Source organism: Melitaea cinxia, chromosome Z (genome assembly GCF_905220565.1).
Source record: "Melitaea cinxia chromosome Z, ilMelCinx1.1, whole genome shotgun sequence".
NCBI classification, from domain to species: Eukaryota; Metazoa; Arthropoda; class Insecta; order Lepidoptera; family Nymphalidae; genus Melitaea; species Melitaea cinxia.
Genome location: NC_059424.1, coordinates 6,586,355 through 6,610,708, shown reverse-complemented (window position 1 = coordinate 6,610,708; position 24,354 = coordinate 6,586,355). Strand labels below are relative to the sequence as shown.

Here is a 24,354-nt window from a genome sequence, read left to right as displayed (position 1 = left end):
AATGTGGTGAGAGTCTTGGACCTGGAAGCAGCTAGGATCGGCCTAAGGCATAAATAAGGAGAAAATCGAATACCTTCACATGAAGCGCTTCAAAAACATTCGTGTACCACGCAAGAATCTTGTGGTGGGAGGCACAGTCTACAAAGGCGTAGATAAATTTAAGTACTTAGGTTGCACTGTAACTGACACTAATACGAGAGAGCTCGAGATTGATACTCGTATTCAAAATGCCCTACGATGTACTGCCTCCCTACATAAGGTGTTAGTATCTAAGTTACGTGGCGGAAAAACTAAGATTAGGATCTACAAAACTGTGATCAGACCAATCCTTATGTACGGATGCGAGACTTGGGTACTAACCCTTAAAGAAGAGAACAAGCTTCTTCTCAAGCGTTTAATGGAGATACAAATGGAAAAAAAAATCTGCATTATATATCAACAAAAACATATTCCAGACATTACCATATTTTTTATACATTTTTAAGGTAGAGGTTATTGAAAAATAGGACTTCAAAGTATACATTTTAACTGTTTATCCAGGGAGGCGACAGATAAAAAGGTTAATAATTTTGTACACACAATATAAATCATAATTCTGACCCATTATTTTACTACAACAAAGGTTGCTTTATTATATTTCAAAAATATTTTTAGGAGAAACAAACTTATTTATTTAAAAAAAAAGACAGAAAACCGAACACTTAACTTCTATTTATTACTCATTTTTACAAATATAACAATTATCACAAAAATTAACCTTAATCACTAACTTAATCGAAAATAATGACCGAGAATTTAAATTAACCAAGCAAACAACCGTTACTTTGAATATAAAAGTGATCAACGCACTCGTCATGAAACAACGACCTATCGTTCCGAAAGCCGAGAAGCAAAAGAGCCCTCTGAACGGGTAGGGACTGCTTTTATTGACGTTGTTGCATGACGTTACAAAACGTATTAGCGGGTAGGGAACTATTTTTATTAACACTGTTGCACGACGTCACGAAACGTATTAAAATAATCGAGATTATGCTAACCCGGCCTCTCCTGACCGTGCGCCGTCCCCGGTGCACATTTTCACCACGAACGCCGTCGGTGGACGCTGATAAGGACTCGAGCTCGCCGTCTCCAGGGAGAACTCCTGGGGACGCAGTAGCGGGAGCCGTCGAAGTCCCAAGCTGAGCATTGTCACATTAATCGTCTGTAGCAGACTCTGTTCACGAGAAATAAATAACAAAATATGAGTTTAATCAACAGTTGGCACAGAGCTGCATATTCTCTCATACTTCTCAGGGTCTGTACGCATAAAACCACTTTGCGTCTGTTGAAAAGATTGTACAAAAGTAAACGAAACGTGTTAAAAGTATAGCGTGTCTTTCATTCATCGTCTTTCAAGGGCCCTTTGATTTCTCACATTCACATAATATCTTACAGAACAGACAAAACATATATGGCTTTCGGGCAGAGGCAGTATTACGCGATACCCACTATGTGATCCAGGGACAGAGGCAGTATTACGCGATATCCACTATGTAATCAACGGACAGAGGCAGTATTTCGCGATATCCATCATTTGATCCAGGGACAGAGGCAGTATTACGCGATATCCACTATGTGATCCAGGGACAGAGGCAGTATTACGCGATATCCCTTGGACAGAGGCAGTATTACGCAATACCCATCACACAACATTTACTTTACCTTACGGGCAGAGGCAGTATTACGCGATACCCACGATGTGATCCAGGGACAGAGGCAGTTTACGCGATATCCATTGGGCAGAGGCTGTATTACGCAATACCCATCACACAACATTTACTTTACTTTACGGGCAGAGGCAGTATTACGCGATACCCACTATGTGATCCAGGGACAGAGGCAGTATTACGCGATATCCCTAGGGCAGAGGCAGTATTACGCAATACCCATCACAGAAAGCAGACAGAGGCAGTATTACGCTTGTCTCAAATAACAAAACGGTCATTTTGTCACATGGTGCCGGCAACGTGCAGGTGCCATCGCACGTGTACAGCTCCGCACCACGCCGCACCCATATACGGAGCCACCACACGCATGACTACGCCGACACGCGTGACCACACGTGAAGGCATTTCACATACCACTCTATTCAAGTACATTGCTGTAAAATACGGCAATTGGTTAGCTTGCTGATTCATGAAAAATATAGCAGTGTAAATATAGTACTGTGTGGCTACGGTACTAAGGAACATAGCCACCCTCTCTCTTCCCGCGGGTGTCGTAAGAGGCGACCAAGGGACAACACAGTTCCGCCACCACCGTGGAACCCAAAAAGCCGACCGGTGGCGGGACAACCATCCAACCGCTGGCCCCGAAATATACAGGCCAAAGATGGGTAGCAGCGCCCCCGGCGTGACAAAGCCAGCCCCGCGGCCACGAACCCGCCTGTCCAGCGTGGCGACCACGGGCAAAACACACGAGTTCACGCCACGCTTGGCGCAAACTTGTGGAGGCCCATGTCCAGCAGTGGACTGTATAGGCTGTAATGATAATGATAGCAGAGGCTTCACGCTTGCTTACCCGTACTGCTACCATGGCGGTGTATACCAACCGCTATCGAAGAATACGAAGCATGTGTCCAGCGTCCACTCGCCGAGCCACTGAACCATGTGTTCAGAGGCTGCTCGTATCGTCTTACCATAGGAGCCTGCCAGCAACTTCAACTCATATCGGTTATGCGGGAGTGCGCTAAGCACACTGTAAGTGCTTGCTAGATTTTAATCACAAAGACAAGGTCCTCTACAGCAAAGATTCGCCGTTTCTTAATAATTTGGCAATACAGATATATAGCCTGTAAGACCTAGAAATTGGTTAATCTGTCTTGTGTTGGTAGGCTTCGGTGACTGAATAAGTGCTTCAATTTTACTAGGTCTCGGCCTCACCTGACCTTGGTGAATTAATCAACCAAGATATTCTACCTGTTTCTAAAAAGATAGTCGACTTAAAGCTACTTCACGTTCTATCCTGCATCACACAATCATTTAACCACGACTGCGCTTCATTCCGTAAACAACTACCCAACCTAAACTCGCGACAGAAATTAAACGACGAACGATCATTACTGGTCCTCTCGTTTAATCAAATTTTGGCATCGCCCTTAAAACAATTAGCGACTCGCGATAAGCCCTCAAAATCTTCTCTATAACACGTCTACTTCACGATAACTTCACTATACCACACTCTAAAATTGTGTGCAGCTGGATCAAAATTTGATACATAACTCTGCGGCTCTCGTGGACGCATCGTTCTCCACTACAGATACGTTACCAGTTTCGTACGTAAGTTTGCAACAAATTTCGTGATGAGTTGACTGTCGATTACTCGGTAGCAGACAGACGAGTCGTAATCGCATTTATCGTATGATTAATTGAACTACTATCACTGCGCGAACGATATCTACCCGAAAGTAACGAATACTCACTGCTACTGCGTGATAACCGTTCGCGATTCTCCGAACACAGCCTGCGTGGTCGCAGGGAACGTTCAGTAAGTTGACACGGCGCCCACTCGCGACGATTGCACACACCTGAGATAACCTTTCATCGTCAGATTCACTTCGCGATCTATGACGACGGCGATTTACCCGTGACGGCCTATTGCGCGTTTGTTCGTTCCTTATAGATTTACCGCGGGACTGCCTATTTTCACGGCTAGGAGTCCTGCCTGATCGACTATGTGAACACGAACCGCACGATCGTGAACGCGGCATGACGATTTCAAATTAACGGCTGTTTGCTTATGAAGTGGTGTTGTAAGGAGCAATCCCACTTCTGATTTTAGGAGAAACAAACTTATTTATTTAAAAAAAAAGACAGAAAACCGAACACTTAACTTCTATTTATTACTCATTTTTACAAATATAACAATTATCACAAAAATTAACCTTAATCACTAACTTAATCGAAAATAATGACCGAGAATTTAAATTAACCAAGCAAACAACCGTTACTTTGAATATAAAAGTGATCAATGCACTCGTCATTAAACAACGACCTATCGTTCCGAAAGTCGAAAAGCAAAAGAGCCCTCTGAACGGGTAGGGACTGCTTTTATTGACGTTGTTGCATGACGTTACAAAACGTATTAGCGGGTAGGGAACTATTTTTATTAACACTGTTGCACGACGTCACGAAACGTATTAAAATAATCGAGATTATGCTAACAATATAAATTACATTATTGCATTTGATACTAAGATTAACGACGTCAAAATATTACAATATCGCGGATTGTTACCGATTTTTGTGAAATGGCTCTCGTAAGTGACGCGGTGCAGGCATTCCAGCACGTCGTTTAAACAATTTTTGTACGGAGCTGCAACGTCGAGAGGTATCGGTGAAAATATCGCTATATCACGTCAAAGGTAACGTTATCTGTATTTATATAATAAATTATATTTGTTAATTCTATTTATCGGTATCGTTGCAATTAATTTTTTTATCGGTAAAAAAAACGTTAAAATTCGTGTCCGTTTCGTTACGTTTAACGGAAATTGTTAAAAATTAAACGCTATAAGAGGTATCGTAAAAATTAACGCTATTTATCCATATTTTATTATGGTAATTGGTAAAATTACCAACTTACTAAGCCCTGACTTATATCACAAAAAATTTAAAATTCATTTATATTTAATACTAGCAATATTGTCATTCATTTTGTTACGTCTTGTAGTTCTCTCGTCGGCCATTACGGCGTCACAATCGCATCATAGAATTGATTGAAACGCCCTCGTTGAGAAAAATTAGAAGCTCTTCTTTAAACAATCAGGTATGATTTATTTAATATGTAATAATTAGTCCTCATCAAGTGATTATAGCCATTCTTTTTGAATAAAAATGTGATAAGCATAGCCATTATATACCTGTAGTTCATGTGTAATGAAGTAATACAAATGCTATTGCTATCAAGTTAGCGCTGACTACAGCGCCGTCTGTGATCTTTTCCATTAGTTTTCATTCTTTTGAGTGGCGGTAATTTGTTATTATAATTTAGTGCTTGTGAATTATAAATGTTTTATAAAAAAATATCATATTGATATAGAGCATATGATACGGTTGAGATAAGTTACTCAAACATAAGATGGCGGACACTGCTTAGGTTTAATTTCATGGCAGAACTTTATAGTTCTGTCGTTGATAATGTTACACGCGTTATTTCCTTTTTCGTGTTTATTAATAAAAATTACTCCCGTACTCATAACAGGAATGGTGGACTTCTAACATATTGAAATAATTTGCTTCGTTTTATTGATGAATTCATGTTTAGCACTTTGCTCAAGTCTTAATGTTGTAACAATTGTTATTCGCCTTATACGTTCTAATCGGACTACATACAAATAATAATAAATAAATATTTACACAATACACACACCTAAAGTAGTCTGTCGTAAGTCTGTTCCTAAAGTAAGCAACTTAATGCTTGTGTTATAGGTAACAGCCGACTGGTATATAGCTACATTTTTTTTTTCGATAAACATACTTATAAATAATATACAAATATAAATATATAAATTAGTATTTATATTACACCCAGACTCGGGGTGGGAATCGAACCCACAACCCTCGGAGCAGAAAGCAGGGTCACTACAAACTGCGCCAAAAGGGCTAGTCAGTTGGACTACATGTAACCGATGAATTGGATCAACAAAATAGCTTACGTAGCAAATTACAATATAACTTGTTAAAAATAGCAAAACCAAAACAATAGGCTTCACGGTGTTGTTTAAAATCATCATCATCATTTCATTCTATTAGAGTCCACTGTTGGACATAGGCCTCCACAAGTTCGAGTTCAAGTGTTAACTTTTTAACATTCTATACATTGAAATCAAATATGTTTTAGAGCCATGCCACCACCAGATAAGAAAAATGCAACCAAAGGCAAAACAATACTACAATCCTATTTAAATTCTTTTGACCAGGACAATGAGGCGACAACAGTCATTACTGGTATGTAGTCACTATTTTCTAAGTTTTAATAAATATTTTTGGCCATGTTATATACAATATAAATTATATACTATTTATGTACGTAAAAATAAATATGATCTTATTAAGAATTAAAACTAAGTAATTTTTATTTAGTTATCTTATTTTGGTTTGTTTTGGTATATATCTTCAATCTGCATCAAATGCTTAATGTGTTAAAATTATGCGCATTGAAGGTTTTTAGTTTCCAAATATTATATGATTTTGTGCTATTAAATGAAGTTTTTTTTTAATGTCTTATAGTAAATGGCAGTGGTGATGAAGAGACTGAGTCTGGTGTTACTTACTTTGTGGACGAAGAAGGACGTTACTATTACCAACAGGCTGGTGATAATCAGAACCTTGTTTCAATTCCGGCTGAAGTAGCCCAGGAAAATGAAGGGGTATTTCATTATAAGATCTAAAGATATAAAAAAACTTCAAAGCCAATTTACTTAAAATATTATGTCATAACAATATTTGTTACTAAGTATATGCTAGGGTACTTAAGATACTTAAAAAGCAAAGGTAAGTCTTTAGATTAAGAACCATCGAAATATTGTATTTTGGGAGGTATGGAGAGGGGAGCGCTACCCTCGGTACCACTGCCACCCTTCGAAACGACATGGTAATGGAGATATCCATGGTTAAAGTTTTGAGATTAGAAGAAGAATTCCGCAGCTTTTTCAGACATTATTCAACAAACGATATAACTTACATTACTCATGCTCCGCTCCGTAGCTTTCACACGTTAATTTCATATTTCGCACGTTATTTTCACATTTCGCACGTTATTTTAAATTACCAAATAGTAAATGATTATATATTACACACTGAAAAGTCACGGTTATCCTTCTTATACTTAAATGCCCAGCATGCCCCCATTAAGAAAAAAGGCAAGCTAGACGAATTAAAATGCATTTTAAAATCCATACCAACAACCATTTATATCATCCTGCTCTCTGAAACTTGATAGCGTCAGAAGATCAAGCCTGACAACTACAGATAAAAAATTATAAATATTACTACAATTTCAGGACAGACGTTAGGAGAGGTGGAGTATCGGCTTACGTACATAATAATCTAAAGCACAGACTAATTGAGTCAATTTACCAAGGTGGGAACAACTACCTGTGAGCACACATTGAACAATGCACGGTAGATGTTGGGTTAGTTTGTTATTATTAATTCATCATTGTCAGACCACAAAAACATATATGTTCAATTGAATAAATTTAAAACTCCAAATAAAATACGGACCACCTATGAATCAATAGATTCCAAAAAAAAAAAAAATTCTGATATAAATGATATTTGTAACCTTTTTAATAAATATTTCGCAATAATAGGTTATTATTACCTATCGGCTAAAAGAATACTAACACAATACCACAACATTTTACACCCGATTCATACAATCAATGAACATAACAATCATGAACTTATAACATCAAACCATGTAGTTCCAGTGAGACTTATAGAGGATCTAGATTCGATTGCTAGTACTGGTATAGACAAAATGAGTACAAAAGCGTTAAAATGTTTATGTATATATCAAAAAGTCTGGCATACTGTTTTAACAAGCTTATTTATGTCTATTAATAAGTAAAAATAAAATATATTTAAGTAAAAAAAAAACAACATGAAATAAGGCTATATGGTCTTAGATCTTTGCCTTTTACAGTTATTTAGACTAAAATAATGCATTTATGCTTACATTGCTTTGGAGCAAAACGCTAAGTGGCGCACCATTTTTTTAATCATCTATCTCAGTCGTTAAATATCAGTCGTATCGTTTGTTAAAATAATGTGTGAAAACGTTAAAATAACGGGTGAAATGTGAAAATAACGTGCGAAATGTGAAAATAACGTGTGAAAGTTACGGAACGGAGCACGAGTGACGTAAGTTGCATCGTTTGTTGATCTTGCAGTCTATCGTTTCTACGTACTCCCGTTCGAAAATAACTTGTTAAAGCTGCGGAACGGAGCATGAGTGGCACTTCCCGCACCGCCGGATCTAAGGTGGAGTCAGACGCGGAGCTCGAAGGTATTATAATAGCTTTAAGTTCTTATTCTAATCTCAAAAGTTTAACCATGGATATCTCCATATTATCTCCATAACCATTGGTTTCCGAAGGGTGGCAGTGTTACCTAGTGTAGCTCCCCATCCACCCCCCAAAACCCTCATAATTCGATGGTTCTTAATTTAAAGCCGAGCCAAAGCGAATTTTTGAATTATTTTTCCTTCAACTTAGTGTGATATCATTTTAGCTATAAACCTGGTCATAATATGTAACGTGAATAAGCAGAGCAATAACTATAACATCAATGCGAGTAAATTTCTGGTTATAATTCCAAAAAAGTGCAATTCCACATTTTACGCCATTAATATAATTATTTAGTTTTTATTTATAAAATCTTAAATGTTATAAATATAAAGTAAGAATAATTTGTAGTCCTAATTAAATGTTATTCATCATTACAGCTTCTACAGTCCACTGCTGGACATAGGCCTCCACAAGTTTACGCAAAAATAACGTAAACTCATGTGTTTTGCCCATAGTCACCAAGCTGGGCAGGCGGTTTGGTGACTGGCTTTGTCGCACCAAAGACGCTGCTGCCCGTCTTCGGCCTGTGTATTTCAAAGCCAGCAGTTGGGTGGTGATCCCGCCATCGGTCGGCCTTTTAAGTTCCAAGGTGGTGGTGGAACTGTGTTATCCCTTAGTCGCCTCTTACGACACCCACGGGAAGAGAGGGGGTGCCTATATTCTTTAGTATCGTAGCCACACAGTAAATGTTATTACTAATCATTAATCCAATGTTTTAATAATAATTTTTTGTATGCAAAAAGTCAAATAATTCACATGTAAAGTATCATTGGTATTGTAATAAAGTTTAAATAATAATATTGAATATCAAATTTTATATTTTAAGATATCTGAAGATACACAAATGCTGGTGGATGGAGAGAGCTACCAAACTGTTACGCTGGTGCCATCGGAAACAGGAAATGGTGAAGTCAGTTATGTACTTGTCATGCAAGATGAAAATAAACCTGTTATGAACATTGATATAAAGGTGGATCAGGTAATCTTTTATTAAGCTAATGGAAGGTGTCATTGATGTTTTGAGTTTCTACCGTAGGTCACAGGTCCTGCTAAATTTTTATTTGGAATGACACCAAATCTTTACTATACAAATGTCAATGTCTAATACACAAAGTTTCTATATTAGACCTTATATTTAACTATCTGACGTGAACTTCGTATTGCTATTTTGTTTTTCTTAAGTATAATAATTACATTTATCAGAATAAAATATAATGTATCTTTCAAGTTGGATCAATCTGCACACGGTGTGCGTAATTCGTTAAATTTGGTTAAGTAGTTTAGGAGTCCATTGTGGATTAACGTGACGTGTAATTTATATATATTGGGATTTTTATTGAAGAAATTTTTGACTATGAATACAAGTCAAAATTAATTTTAAAGATGATGTTGATATTCGTCTAGTAAAAATATATACATCAAACAAATCTTGTTATTTTTTTCCTTTACACTTCATACTGCTAAATGCCATTTTAATATAAACACTTTAATACTAAGTAATTTTTGTATTTTTTTATTGTTCCTGTGGTACATTCTTTCTTTTTTTTTTTTCTAAAACCTATTTAGTAATACTGTTTGTTTTTTAATTGTATTTTTTATTACCTTTTTAAAAATCAGTAAAACCTTTAATTTTTCCAGATTACCATTCCATGTAGTTTAGAAGTTTAATTTTAATAACAAATTTCTTATTTGTTTTGTTGTGTAATGTAGTAAATGCATAATGTATATATAATATGTTGCGATTTTCTTCGAATTCTTGAGTTGTTACAAAAATTAAATATAAATATACACAAAAGTAACAAGCATACAACCTGACTCTATTTTAATATTAATTTTACTTTCAAAAGCAATTAATGCTTAATCAACTAGGTGTGTATTAGTATCAAATTATTGCTTGTTAGTAGCTGTTTTAAAATGTAAACAGAATACATTTATGCTGATGCATACAGTTTGAAGATATTTTGCAATTTCTCATATTACATCCTGGCCAGAAGCTGACATAATTATAATGGTTGCTAAAATTACATTTATGTCTTCTGAGAAAATGTTATACATGCATTAGTTGTTTGTTTTATGAAGATGCTTACACTTGTAGTCTAAGATAATAATGAGAATGTTTTTATGAATTAGGAGGAGAAAAACAATGATGTCTATACATTTGAAGAGGATGAAGAAGGTGAACAAGAAGGTTCAGAGGATGGTGATGAGCCAATAAAAGTATAACAATATTTAAGATATTTCTATAACATTACGTTTTTAATACTTCGAGTTTAATAATAATTTTTCTTACACTTTTTAGCCGAAAAGTACAAATTCAAAGCGCAGCAAGTGTGTGAGACCTCATTTCACTTGCAACTTCTGTACATATACAAGTCATAGAAGGTGAGTCTCATGATATAGTACACATTTTTTATTCATTGACCTTCTAGATTTAGTAGTATATTTTCATTTCATAAATGTGTTTAAAAAAATATATATTAATTTAGAACATGTATGTTGATTTCATGAATCAAATTAAATTGCCACTTGGTATGGTATGGTATGGTATGGTAACCACGGGCTGGTTTCCGCAACTCGACGACTTTGTGCCTATTTTGCGTGTGTTGGAATAATTTATTCACTCCTGCCACCCAAGCTTCTCCAGAAACTTCAGAAGTCTTTTTGGCTTCTTGAAGATCTCCAGAAGTGTCTTCAGGGTGCCAAGATGTTGTGCCCGGTAAGACGCTACACCTGGACAGTAGAGAAGTACATGCGTAGTCGTTTCTTCTGTTCCCATGCAAGCTCTGCACAGGGGACTGTCGGTATATAGGCATATATTAAATAGATGTTTGTTATATGGACCGTGTCTAGTCAGTGCCTCAGTTATTTGTCTTAGTTGGCGTCTGTCCAGATTTATTAGAGTTCTTACCAATTTGGCATCAATTACTGGCAGCGCCAACTTGGCTTGCCTACAGTCCCCAACTTCGGACCATAGTGTGATGTGTTTGCGTTTCATGCATTGTCGAATTTGGCCTTTGAGCCAGCAAGAAGGTAACAGTATAATCGGTTCGGCTCCTATGGCCGTCATACTTGACACCCTTCTTGCTAGCTCATCAGCCCTATCGTTACCGCGTGTGTTGTTGTGACCTTTGATCCATTGCAGCGTGATGTCGTTATTTTCACCTACCTGCATCAGGGTGTTATGGCATTCATAGATTATACCTGAAGTGGTTGAGTTGCTATCTAGTGCCTGTAATACTGACATGCTGTCTGATAATATACGGATGTGGGAATCCTTTACGTTCCTTCTCGCGATTGTTCTGGCTGCCTCAAGTATACTCAAACACTCTGCTTGAAACACTGTGTTATAGGTGCCAATGGGTAGTGATATATTAATATTTAGGTCTTCGGAGAAGATGCCGCTTCCTGATCCTGTTTTAGTTTTAGAGCCATCAGATACTTAGGTCTCGCCCATTTGAGGCTACACGTAAATCGTCTTCTAGCTGTATTTTTTGTTTTTTGTCAAAAATATGTTTGATCTGTATTCCATCATTTGGTGCTTCCATGAACGGAATGTCTTTGGCTATGTCTTCCAGAATTTTTATATGTGGTATGCCTGTTGAACACAATAGTTTGTAGATCTTTAATCTTACTGCAGTAATTGCAGCTTCTTGTTGGATAAATAGGTGAAGTGGCAGAATATTTAGCATGGCCTCCATTGCTGCTGTTGGTGTGGTTCTCATGCAGCCCGTGATGTTGCCATGAACACGAATCCCTGCCAGCTTTATAGCTTGGATTGCGCTGTGGTGAAAAGTGTTCTGCGCCACCATACCACAGCTCCATAGCTGATCATGGGTCTAATGAGCGCAGTGTAGAGCCATAGGGTCAGTTAAATTCAGAGTTAAAGAGTTTAGGTAGAGTGTAATTACCCAAGTCTCGTTTGTTCGTGAACATCACTAATTCTGTTTTGTTCGGGTTTATGGACCGAATACGCTACTGCCCGTCTTCGGCCTGTGTATTTCAAAGCCAGCAGTTAGATGGTTATCCTGCCATCGGTCGGCTTTTTAAGTTCCAAGGTGGTTGTGGAACTGTGTTATCCCTTAGTCGCCTCTTACGACACCGACAGGAAAAGAGGGGGTGGCTTCATTCTTTACTGCTGATTTATGTATATTATATGCAAATATTAATGATTCGAATTTAACCAATGGCCCTTGAGACTAAAAGCAGCTTACTATGCCATCAGCCTAGATAAAATTTTGTAAACTGAAGTTGGTATAGTATGAATAATGTTCGAAATCTTGTAGGTACTTATTGTTGCGCCACATGAAATCACATTCTGAGGAGCGACCACATAAGTGCAGTATTTGTGAGCGGGGTTTCAAGACAATTGCATCCTTGCAGAACCATGTCAACATGCATAATGGCGTTAAGCCTCACATCTGTAAATATTGCAAGAGCCCATTTACTACCTCAGGTACAGTGTATGTTTCTAATTTAAAGAATTACTGTTATGTACGAGGGGAGATCCAATTGGGGATTCATCATTAGTATATAAACTGAGTTTCAGCCCTATTGCGTCATTCGCTTACGAACACTCGCCTACTAACAAGTAAATCCGGAAGAAAACTGAAACTATGGAGAAAATTGAACACTGTGCTGTGATAAAATTCCTTACCAGCAAGGAAAGAGCGCTCAGACCATTTTGAATGAAATGGAAACCGTTTATGGGGAACAGTGCCCTAGTAAATCAATGATTTACAAGTGGCATGGTCATTTTAAACATGATCGGGAGTCGATTGAAGACGACCCCCGCTCGGGAAGGCCAGTTGAGGCCACCACATCAGACATCATCGAAAAAGTGGAAAAAATTGTACTGGAGGACACCCTTTTGAAGAAAAAACAGTTATCTGCATTAGTTGGAGTATCAGATACTTCCATTTTGCGCATCCTACATGACCACCTGGGTATGACAAAAGTCAGTGCATGATGGGTACCGAGATTGCTTACGCCGCTTCAGAAACAGCAACGCGTCGATGCGTCAAAACAATTTATGGAGTTGTGTGGAGACGAACCTGCTCAGATTTTGGAGCGAATTGTTGCCGGAGATGAAATATGGGTTCATCACTTTTAGCCTGAGTCCAAACAAGAGTCCATGCAATGGCATAAAAAGGGGACACCACTGCCAAAGAAATTCAAAGTGTCGGAGTCGGCTGGAAAGTTGATGGCTCTTGTGTTTTGGGATTGTGAGGGGATATTATTGATTGATTACAAAGAAAAGGGAAGGACCATAACCGGAGAATACTACGCAACGATATTAGAAAAATTGAAGAAGGCCATCAAGGAAAAACGTCGAGGAAAATTGACTAAGGGTGTGTTGCTCTTGCAAGAAAACGCGCCGGTTCACAAGAGCAGAGTTGCAATGGCTGCTCTGCACACGCATGGCTTCGAATCACTAGCCCACCCACCCTACAGACCAGATCTGGCCCCAATTGATTTTTGTTTCCTAATTTAAAAAAAGACTTAAGGGGAAGGAAATTTTTCGACGACAACGGGGTAAAGAAGGCAATTTTGGCTCATTTTGACGCAAAAGATAAAAAATATTTTTACGATGGCTTAGTAAGATTAATTCATAGATCTAATAAATGTATTCAGCTTAAGGGTGACTATATTGAAAAGGAAAAATAGATTTATTGGTTAATTTTATTTCAAACCCTTCCATTCCACGAACTTTTGGACCTCCCCTCGTAAGTATATCAGAGTATGACGAAATCTTGATGCAGCAGTCACAGCAACTGACTAATGCGCTGATGCGCTCTGTAATGTAGAAAGACTAGAATGTGAAATTTATTAAAAATTAGATTTTACAATTGTGTTTATTTGCAGGCGAATTAGTACGACACGTTCGTTACCGTCATACACACGAGAAACCTCACAAATGCACTGAGTGCGATTATGCCTCTGTAGAGCTTTCGAAGCTGCGTCGCCACGTGCGGTGTCACACAGGGGAAAGGCCATACCAGGTTATTAAAGATTTCTACTTGTGTCTAGATGTATTTAATCCTCTTTGGAATTGTTTGTATCTTTCTTCCATACAAAATAAAGTTGTTTTTTATCACTTCTAATTTTAAAGTTAAGATTCTTTTAACTCAATTTATTAAATCTTAATAATGTGTAATTGTTATAACTTGTGTTTAAAAATGTTATTTCCTTTTAGTGTCCTCATTGTACTTACGCGTCTCAAGATACATTCAAGCTAAAAAGACATTTACGCACGCACACTGGCGAAAAACCTTATAAATGTGACCATTGCAACATGTGCTTCACTCAATCAAACTCACTTAAGGCTCACAAGCTAATACATAATGGTAAGGATCATCATCATTTCAGCCGATCAGTCCATTGCTGGACATAGGCCTCGTGAACTCGTGTGTTTTAAGAATAAGGATTTACTATTACAATATATCAATAATATTCAATTGCAACATTTAAAAAATGTTTTTATTTGTATTTAGTATCTGAGAAGCCGGTGTTCGCGTGTGAACTTTGTCCAGCAAAATGTGGTCGCAAAACTGATTTACGTATACATGTGCAAAAACTACACACTTCCGATAAACCTCTGAAGTGCAAAAGATGTGGAAAGTCATTCCCCGATAGATATTCATGCAAAATGCACAACAAGGTAAGCAGATTGTAATTACTTCTACTTATTACTGTATATCTACTAATAAAATGTTTGTTGTAGTATATTGTTCTATTATGTTTCAATAAATGTCTAACTTATTTTGTTACACAGACACATGAGGGTGAAAAGTGTTTCAAATGTGAGCTATGTCCGTATGCATCAACGACTCTCCGTCATCTCAAATCTCACATGCTTAAACATACTGATGAAAAACCTTTTGTGTGTGATCAGTGTGACCAATCCTTTAGGTATGTGTCTAACTTAAGATTATTGTATAATCTATAATATAAAAATGAGTTGCTGAATGTGTTGCTAAGCGCAAAACTCGAGAACGGTTGGACCGATTTCGCTAATTCTTTTTTAAAAATATTCCTTGAAGTACGAGGATGGTTCTTACGGAGAGAAAAATTCAAAAAAAAAAAATTAAATTTCCCGAAAAAGTCTAAAAACAACACTTTTCTATACTCCCATACAAAAGATTTGTGATAATACTTAGTCACTGTTAGGCGATACGAAGTTCGCCGGGTCAGCTAGTTAAAAATATACACAAAGTTAATTTTTGAATTAGTGATATTTATTTTAAACAATGAAATATATTGAACCTTTTAATGTTAATGCAGAAATAAACTGTTTTATGGTATACACTCATATGTAAATAATGAGTTTTATATCTATATAACCAATTTCAATCCATTTCTACTATGTTAAAGTTAAGTTATTTATAAGTAACTTATACAAAAACTGTATGCTAATACTATAAAGAAAACAGTAGCCATAAGTGTCTTTAAAAGAGAAGTCTGTGATATATAAACAAATCGGAATAAAATGTGACAATTAATTGAAAATTGCATTAAAAATTACTTGTTATTTTTACAGACAAAAGCAACTGTTACGGCGTCATCAAAACCTGTACCACAATCCTAATTATGAACCAAAGCCTCCTAAGGAGAAGACTCACACATGCCACGAATGTAAACGCACATTTGCACACAATGGCAACTTAATTAGACATCTTGCTGTACATGACCCTGAATCTGGACACCATGAGAGAGCCTATGCATTAAAAATAGGTCGCCAGAGAAAGATCAAGATTATTGATGAAAACATAAAGGTGAGTTGTGTTGCTTATTAAAGGTTAGTGACAACACCAATACTTTCACTGTCTATAAACATTGTCTTACTTTGAACATTGTTTAAATGAATGTATTCCAAGCTGATTGTTGACAAAACTGAAAATGAAGATACTTATTCTTAAATATACCTTATATTTAACAATAAGTTGGGTTACTTAGCAGAAGCATTAGTGCATAATTCATGCCTTATTCCTTACTTACCTTTACTTAGGTCAAGTTACCTTTGTTACATAATTATTGTTATCAACATTTGTAAGAAACTTTAATTCATTTAGCCTTGAAATAATATGACATTTTATAGCGAAAGCAATATTAACGGAATAATTAATCAAAAGTAGCAAATCAGAAAACATACACAAAAAATGATTTGATGTAATAGCTTTGCTCACTGGTCCCTGATCTTGATTGAAATTACCAACTGTAACATATGTATTGTGTTTGTTGAATAATGTTATATGTTTTTTAACATTTCCTTTAAATAATCTTATTATTATTCTTATATATTCTTTATTAAATAATCTTATTTATTTAATTTCCTTAAAATATTAGGAGGAATATGAAATTTTTGCACACTTATAGTTTATATAGAGAAGGAGTGCAGAAAGCTAATATATTTTTAAAATTAAATCTGAAATACATTAAATCCATAAAAGAAAACATTACACACACTACTATAGCACGGACGCGGACCACGAAGAATTTCGTACAATCACCTTTTTGCCTACTGCCAGTGGTTCTTAAAATTTTATATAAAGTACGAAGCTTTATAAAATCGGTAGAGTTTAGAATTTGGAATGTCTTAGAACTCGTTGTTTGCACACTAAACTAAATCTAAGCTGTCTGTTCGTGGATCGGTCTAGTCACAGAATAAAATATTTTTTTGTTTAATCATAGAAAATAACTTATATATAAGTTATAAGTATATATACATATATATGAATAAAAGTTAGTGTATATATTACTATGTGTACAATTTGGTGGTTATACTTTGTATATGTAAAAAAATCTTAGATCTGTTGCTGCGTGAAAAAAGACACCAATAAACACACATTCGCATTTAATATAAGTATTGTTAACTTTTGACTTAAATTAAAAATGAAAAACGATGTATCTTGTGACTTAAATTTGGTAAAAAAAAAATAAAAGTAAAAAGGTTGACAAACTGTGAATACGGCTGCCACTACACCTGTGTGAGCGCAACGGCAATATGTTTATACGCGAGCGACAAAGACCAAAGATGAGGGGTCAATGTACGAAATTCTTCGTGCTCCGCGTCCGTGCTATATATATTTGACACACACTCGTCAATCAAAGTGAAAATAAATTAGAATATAGATTAATATTTTTTGTTGTCTTTACTGAATGTCGAACATAATAGCTAATAACTAATATATATGTTCCAACTTATAATTTAAATTAATTATGGTCGAAATTCGTCCACTGGGCGATCACTAGTAAATTTAAAATCTGCATGCATTAAAGCGAATGTTCTATTATGTGCTGGGCATAAGTTATTACTGATTCATAGATTATTATTTTTTGCTATTAAAAAAAGAAGCATTTCAATTTTTATCAGAATGTTTTTATATTTATTTTTTATATACATATATCTTTAAGTGTGTTTGTGTTGTGTGTGTGTGTGTGTGCGTGCGTGTGCGTGCGTGCGTGCGTGCGTGCGTGCGTGCATGCGTGCGTGCGTGCGTGCGTGCGTGCGTGCGTGCGTGCGTGCGTGCGTGTGTGAGTATATATCTTTAATTAGATGGGAATATATCTTCTTCATTCTATCTTCATTTTTAAAAATAAGTATTTTTTTATCAGTAAATAAAACTTATAAATACCATCAAAACTGATATGTACTACTAATAAGGTGATAACGTACTTTTAAAGCACTATTATTACCTGTTAATATCTGTATAAAACGACGCGTTGGCGCAACGGCAATGGTTTGTGACTATTGCGCTGGCTGGGTCACAGTTGTTTTCATGTACACCTGATATCAATTGTTATTCACAGTAGGGAATATATTCGCAACCCAAGCAGCGTGGTTGATTAAGCTCTGATCATTCTCCTACATGGCGAAATAGGCCTATGCCCAGCTGTGGGATATTACAGGCTAAAGCGTATCTAAATTATGCTTGCGATTGCTTTGCTATGCTGGTGTGTAGGTACATATGTGTAATGAAATAATAGTAAATGTTATGAATTGCAGACACACACATAACTAGCACTTATAAGTGTAGGTATGTTCGTGGTATCTATACAAATAAATAAAATTGGAGTGTCTGTTTGTAATATTGAAGTAACACGAGATGTATACACGGCACATAAATCAAAATTACATTTTTCTCTGTCTGTCTGTCTGTTTGTTTGTTTGTTTGTCTGTTCTGGTTAATCTCCGAAATGCTGGACAGATTTTGACGAGACTTTCACTGGCAGATAGCTGATGTAATAAGAAGTAACTTAGACTACTTTTATTTTAAAGAATTATCTATTTTGCAACTGCGAAATGAACAATAACTATTTTCTTTTTAATAACAATATTAAGCTTACAAATATAAGGTGTAAAGCTAATGCTTTCTTTGTGCTTGGCAGCTGCCTGCGATTTTGAATTGTAAATATATTTTAATAAATTTAATGAATTTGGTATTTATATATGAAAGTTATTAGAAAAACTAAGTAAAATCTGTTTGTTTGAATTAATAGGTTCCCCATAAATAAGTTCAACCATTAACAAGTTCTATTGCAATTTTGCTAATACCATTGCACTACAGGTTACTGAAATTTAATAGTAAAAGTGCACTAAAATGCTTTTTGTAAATGCATAAGTAGTATTTATATATTAGTAGTAAAGATATTTGAATTGGGTTTATATTTCTTATTGATTATAGCATATGCAAAAATATTCTTGTCTTGTTTGCAAAATTTTATTACAATTATGTAGATTTTCATCACCAAAAAATCTTTTCATATTCTAGTTAAGTTTATGGTAGCAAAAACAGCAACTAGTTTTAGATATTATTTCATAGCGAATTTAAAAATATTTAAATTGATGACCTATGTTGATGAATTGATCTATGTTTTACAACAGTTATAGTTGACGCTCATTCCTTATGGTATTATGTAGTTACATAAAAAGTATGAAAAAATCATAAGCAAAATGTTTTGTTTAAAATATTTATTCTTGGGCTTAAATTTCTTTAAAATAATTCACTTGATAAGCAAATGCCAGAATAAATTGTCATATTTTGCAGATGGATGATTCGGACAATGAAACGGAAATAACGAAGATTGAACTAGGTAACAATGAACTGAAACGCGGCGAGCTTGTTACCGTTGCGGATGGGGAAGGACAGCAGTATGTGGTGCTCGAGGTCATTCAGCTGGAAGATGGGACCGAGCAGCAAGTTGCTGTAGTTGCACCGGACTTCGTTGAAGAAGAAGAACAAGGTACTTGCCCTCATTATTCAATAAAATTAAGGTGTACATCCTCTATCTTTTCGCGAACTTTTAGCAACTGTTTGCATATTTTTATATTAATTATCTGGATACTAAATTAGATCCTTAAATAAGAATAAATTCTTAATATCTGACATTTCTTAAATTAGTATATGTAATAGTCTTTGTTTCTTTTAAACAAATTTCTTTCTTTAAAACATCAGGTTTAATGCATGCTCGATAAAACTTTAGTTGACACATCTCTATTTCATAGAAGAAGAAGAGGAGGAGGACGAGGAAGAAGACGAGATGAAAAAGAAGCAGGCTTATGTTGAACAAGAAAAGCAGAAGAACTTGGAGAGGAGCATTAAGCTCGAGAAAGATGTAGACACTTGCTTTGGTTTTGATGTAAGTTTGAAAGATTTTATTAGACTGGCTGACCTGGCAGGTATCCTGTCGCCACATGCTTGAAGTGTGAATTATCGATATGTTTTCTGAAATTTTCCAATTTATTCTTCAATTTTTTAATTTTATAAGAAACTTCCATAATCATCAGATGTCATTCATAAAATATACATACATACATACATACATAAAATCACGCCTCTTTCCCGTAGGCAAAGACCACTTCTTTCCTACTACACTTGCTACGATCCTTACATACTTCTTTCGCTTCGTCTACTTTCATTATTCCCTTCATACATGCTCTTCGGCTTAGGGTACTCTTAACCTGGCCTTTTTTCAAGACGTCCCTTATTTGGTGTCGGATCCGCCTAGGTCTACCCCCTTCCAACTCTTCCATTCACACGCCTTATACACTTTTTTCGTCAATCGTTCTTCACTCATTCTGTCCACATGGCCAAACCATCTGAGCATACCTTTCTAAATTTTTGTCACTACATCTTCTTTCAGACCACAACGTTTCCTTAGTTTTAACGCCTATCATACTTCTTAACGCTCTTATCTCAACTGCATTTATTCTGCTTTCATGTTTCTTCTGCCATACCTAACTTTCACTTCCGTACATGAATGTCGGAACCAACACCCCCTCATGCACAGCCAAACGAGCCTTGTTAGACACCCTCCGACTGCTCACAAATGAGTGCAAAGCCCCCATTCTCCCCGTTTCCTTCATTCACTCTTCTTTCAATATCACTCTCACACTTTCCATCTCTTGTAAACTTTGAACCCAGATACACAAACTCATTCACCTGTTCAATTTGTTCATCTCCAATCACGATATTGCAGTCTGTTACTGCCTCATCTCTTTCAAACATCATCACTATCGTCTTCTTTACATTCATCTTCATATTCCCTTTCTTACAAAAGCTCCACTCATAGCAGTTACCATCTCCTGTAACTCCTCGGCCGAAGAGGCAAGTAATACTTGGTTATCAGCATAGAGAAGACATTTGACGAGTAACTCTTTCATTCTCAACCCACTTTTTTCTCTTTTATCTGTCAAACAATTGTTCATGAACAGATTAAACAGCCACGGTGACGCTACACATGCCTATCTAACACCTTTTTCGATATTAAACCATTCAGTGTTTGCTCCATTTATCTTCACACGAGCACTAGAATCCCTATAAAGAGATTGCAATGCTCGTATGAGGACACTGTTCACACCATTCACGGACAATGCTGACCACAATTCATTCCTCATCACTCATAAAAATATCAGTAAACTTTGTATAAAAAAATAATTGAAATGGGCAAGGCATTCTCGAGTTTTGAGCTTAGCAACGCAATTTGGCGATACATATTTAAGCAGATTTCCAAAGCAGTTTTTCTGAAAAAGTACTTCAAAATGTTAATTTTCCAATAAAAAGCCACAAAAAATATATATTTTTCGGCAAAATAAACACGCTTTCATGCCATAAAATTAAATTACATTTTAAACCTTTTTTATTTCCGCAAAAACGCTATCAGCCATTTTGGTGACGTAATATGGTTAATAACAAAAGCCGTATGTAAGACCGAACTCCTTCAATACGTCAAATGTTCAATACCTTATATTTTTATATATACTCTTTGTCGTTCAACGTTAACGGCAACAAATATTTGGTGTTTTTGTGTAAAATAATGAATTACAATAGCTATCATTGGTGTGTAGTGTCTAGTTGTACAAATACTATCATTAAAAAAATATCAAGTCTTAATTTGGCAGTTTACATAAGGAATAAAACGTAACCTAACACTTTCTAACAATATTTTTCAAATTGGGTATACCTACATAAAATAAACAGTACAATATAACAAGTAATACTTACAAAGATGTTTTAACATTCCGAAATTCGGCAGAACCATCATTGAATCAATTTTTGGTGGATTCGTACAATCTGCTTTTACAAAACCTTTTTGCATTTAAATAAATAAATAGGTACAAATAAAATGCACTAATGAAAGAGCACAAGTATTACTGCTTGAAATTAAAGTTGATAGATATGTACCTAGAGCTCTGACAGAACTTTGTTATTGTCCGTATGACGTCATACCATGGCGGGTCGTGTTTCAATATAATAAAACAATGGTGTGCTTTTATGATTCCAAATCAGAATATTCAAGTGTATTTCTACTTAAATTTTAATTTTTATCAAATTTTATATATTTTTTTTTCACTACCGAAAGTACCCTATTTGGTTTCTTTATCTATGTATGTACACCGACTACACCGCTTTTTCTGATCTGATTTACGTGATTCTTTTAGTTTTTTTGTTTTATGCGGAATAGTTTTCATTTTTCCCCTAAAAATATAAAAAACAAAGAAATATGCCTGTCTACCTAGTCTAATCTAGAAAAATCCTACTGTAGTTTACAAAAAATCTAATTAAAATACAAGAAAAACCAACTTCAAAACCTTAAAAGCAAATATTAACATAAGAAAGATTTTATTTGAAACACACATTTGTAAAACTCCATTTACTATTTATTTCACTAAAAACAAATATTAATTTATCATTTTACGCATAAAAACTATGAAAATACGAGTATCGAGGGTCATTATCATACATCATCACTTCAGCCTATTGCAGTCCACTGCTGGACACGGGTCTCCACAAGTTCGTGCCAAAAATGGCATGAACATGTCTTTTGCCCATAGTCACCACGCTGGACAGGCGGGTTGGTGACCGCAGAGCTGGCTTTGTCGCATCGAAGACGCTGCTGCCCGTCTTCGATCTGTGTATTTCAAAGCCAGCAGTTGGATGGTTATCCCACCATCGGTCGGCTTTTTAAGTTCCAAGATGGCAGTGGAACTGTGTTATCCCGTAGTCGCCTCTTACGACCCCCACAGGAAGAGAGGGGGTGGCTATATTCTTTACTAACGTAACCACACAGCAAACCGAAATTGTCTAGATTCAAGAACAACCCAAGCCTGTAGGAATTTTAGTTGTTTATAATATTAAGGGTTATTTTGTTTAGGACTTGTCAACGAGCACCGATAACTTTCTGATTGACACAATGTATACAAATACATTGTGTCAATCAGAAAGTTCAGAAAGTCGGAGGGTGTGGGATCTTTGACCATATCGTTAAATGAAGTCGGAGGAGGAATTACACTTTCTCTTTCCAAAGGTCGATTTGCAGTATTTATCGCCGGGAGCTAAACAACATTACCTTCAAAATGTGAACTTATCTTCTTCTAATTATCATACAATAACCACTATTCATTCCCTGCACGAAGCAGAAGCAAAAACTTGTTTTTTTAAGCAGTTTTCACAAGTGTGAAATCGCCTTTATTGGCAATTGCCTAGTTTTTGAAAAATTTCCATTTTAACCATATTGAAACTTTTTATTATATCACTCATAGTTATTATGAAAACTTCATATGTGTATGGTTTACATGGCAGTCATCTTTGATCATGGCAGTCACTTTTGTACTTAATTTTTTTTTTGTATTTCAGGAAGATGACGAGCAAGAAGAAGAGGAAGAGATATCTTATAAGGATAAAGTTGTTTTACGTCTCGTTTAATTGCACAAGTAGGTATATAATATTTAATAACTACCCCTTAAATCACTCAGTGTTTACGTTAATGTTAGAATGGCCACAGTGATGTAATTATTTATGTAGAATATATAGTATATTTTTTTGGAACTGTCTTATTTAGTAAACAAACCCCTGCCAATACGTAATCACGTTTTTTCCGGATTTGTCACTCACTTTCACCACACATTAGCTTACAGACATTTGTAAAACTCCATTTACTATTTATTTCACTAAAAAGAAATATCAATTTATCATTTTAAACACATAAAAAACTATTAAAATACGAATTTCGAGAGTACAGATACTTATTTTTTTTTTGGATATGACATTTCAATATCTTTTATATATATTATAAGGCAAATAGGGATGTGGTCATAATATTTATAGAGGTGAATGAACAGCATGAGCGACAAAATAGGCCGCATTCTTTACCTATATTTTACATTTTCAATAATTATAATTTGTTAATAAGTTATATAAAACAATGTTACCATAAAGCGATTTGTGTTGTAAAGTTTTATATATTGTTTTTTTCTTTCTTTTTTTTTATGTTGAGCGCAAAAAATGCTTACAAAATATTACAAATGTCAATTTTTTATAGTAGTGTTTATTGTAAATGTTTTATTTTATATTATGAATATTTTTAAATATCAATTTCACCTATATTATCAGGTTTTAAAATAATTTTAGCAATGTGGTATCGTTAAATATTTGAGTATAAATGAATTTTACTTTCATCTATGGCTTATTGATATTGTTCATTCATTTGCTCTTTGTGTCACTTTACTAAACTTACAATATTACTCTATTGTCTTAGTACGCCATATTTGTTTACTAAATAAGACTGTTCCAAAAAAATAGAATAAACACATCCTATTAATACTGTATTTGCATTAATTGCTTAATGTAAATTATTCCTTTGGATAAGAGTATAAACTTATGCAGAATTAGTTTAATTTAAACACTCCAGCCTGTAACGTCCCATTCCTAGGCTTAGGCCTCTTTCCTTATGTAGGAATGGAT

At 35.4% G+C, this 24,354-nt stretch overlaps 1 protein-coding gene across 1 annotated transcript; it reads left to right on the top strand.

Annotated features, from left to right (window-relative positions):
- The first annotated feature begins 4,687 nt into the window (after positions 1-4,687).
- On the top strand, positions 4,688-23,439 carry LOC123668964 (transcriptional repressor CTCF-like). The gene is made up of 15 exons (XM_045602651.1): positions 4,688-4,806; positions 5,881-5,987; positions 6,270-6,409; positions 8,940-9,083; positions 10,244-10,330; positions 10,413-10,495; positions 12,397-12,566; positions 13,976-14,112; positions 14,307-14,457; positions 14,605-14,771; positions 14,886-15,022; positions 15,651-15,885; positions 19,159-19,354; positions 19,617-19,750; positions 23,248-23,439. The coding sequence occupies exons 2-15, from the start codon at positions 5,885-5,887 to the stop codon at positions 23,314-23,316; spliced, it is 1,953 nt and encodes a 650-aa protein (XP_045458607.1). The 5' UTR covers positions 4,688-4,806; positions 5,881-5,884; the 3' UTR covers positions 23,317-23,439.
- Positions 23,440-24,354: the final 915 nt, after the last annotated feature.

Bases quoted from the DNA above. Each gene is read 5' to 3' on its own strand.
- LOC123668964 (XM_045602651.1), top strand. From the start codon at position 5,885: ATGCCACCACCAGATAAGAAAAATGCAACCAAAGGCAAAACAATACTA. The intron at 10,496-12,396 runs GTGAGTCTCATG...GAAATCTTGTAG, and splicing joins ACATATACAAGTCATAGAAG to GTACTTATTGTTGCGCCACA. The intron at 15,886-19,158 runs GTGAGTTGTGTT...CATATTTTGCAG, and splicing joins TTATTGATGAAAACATAAAG to ATGGATGATTCGGACAATGA.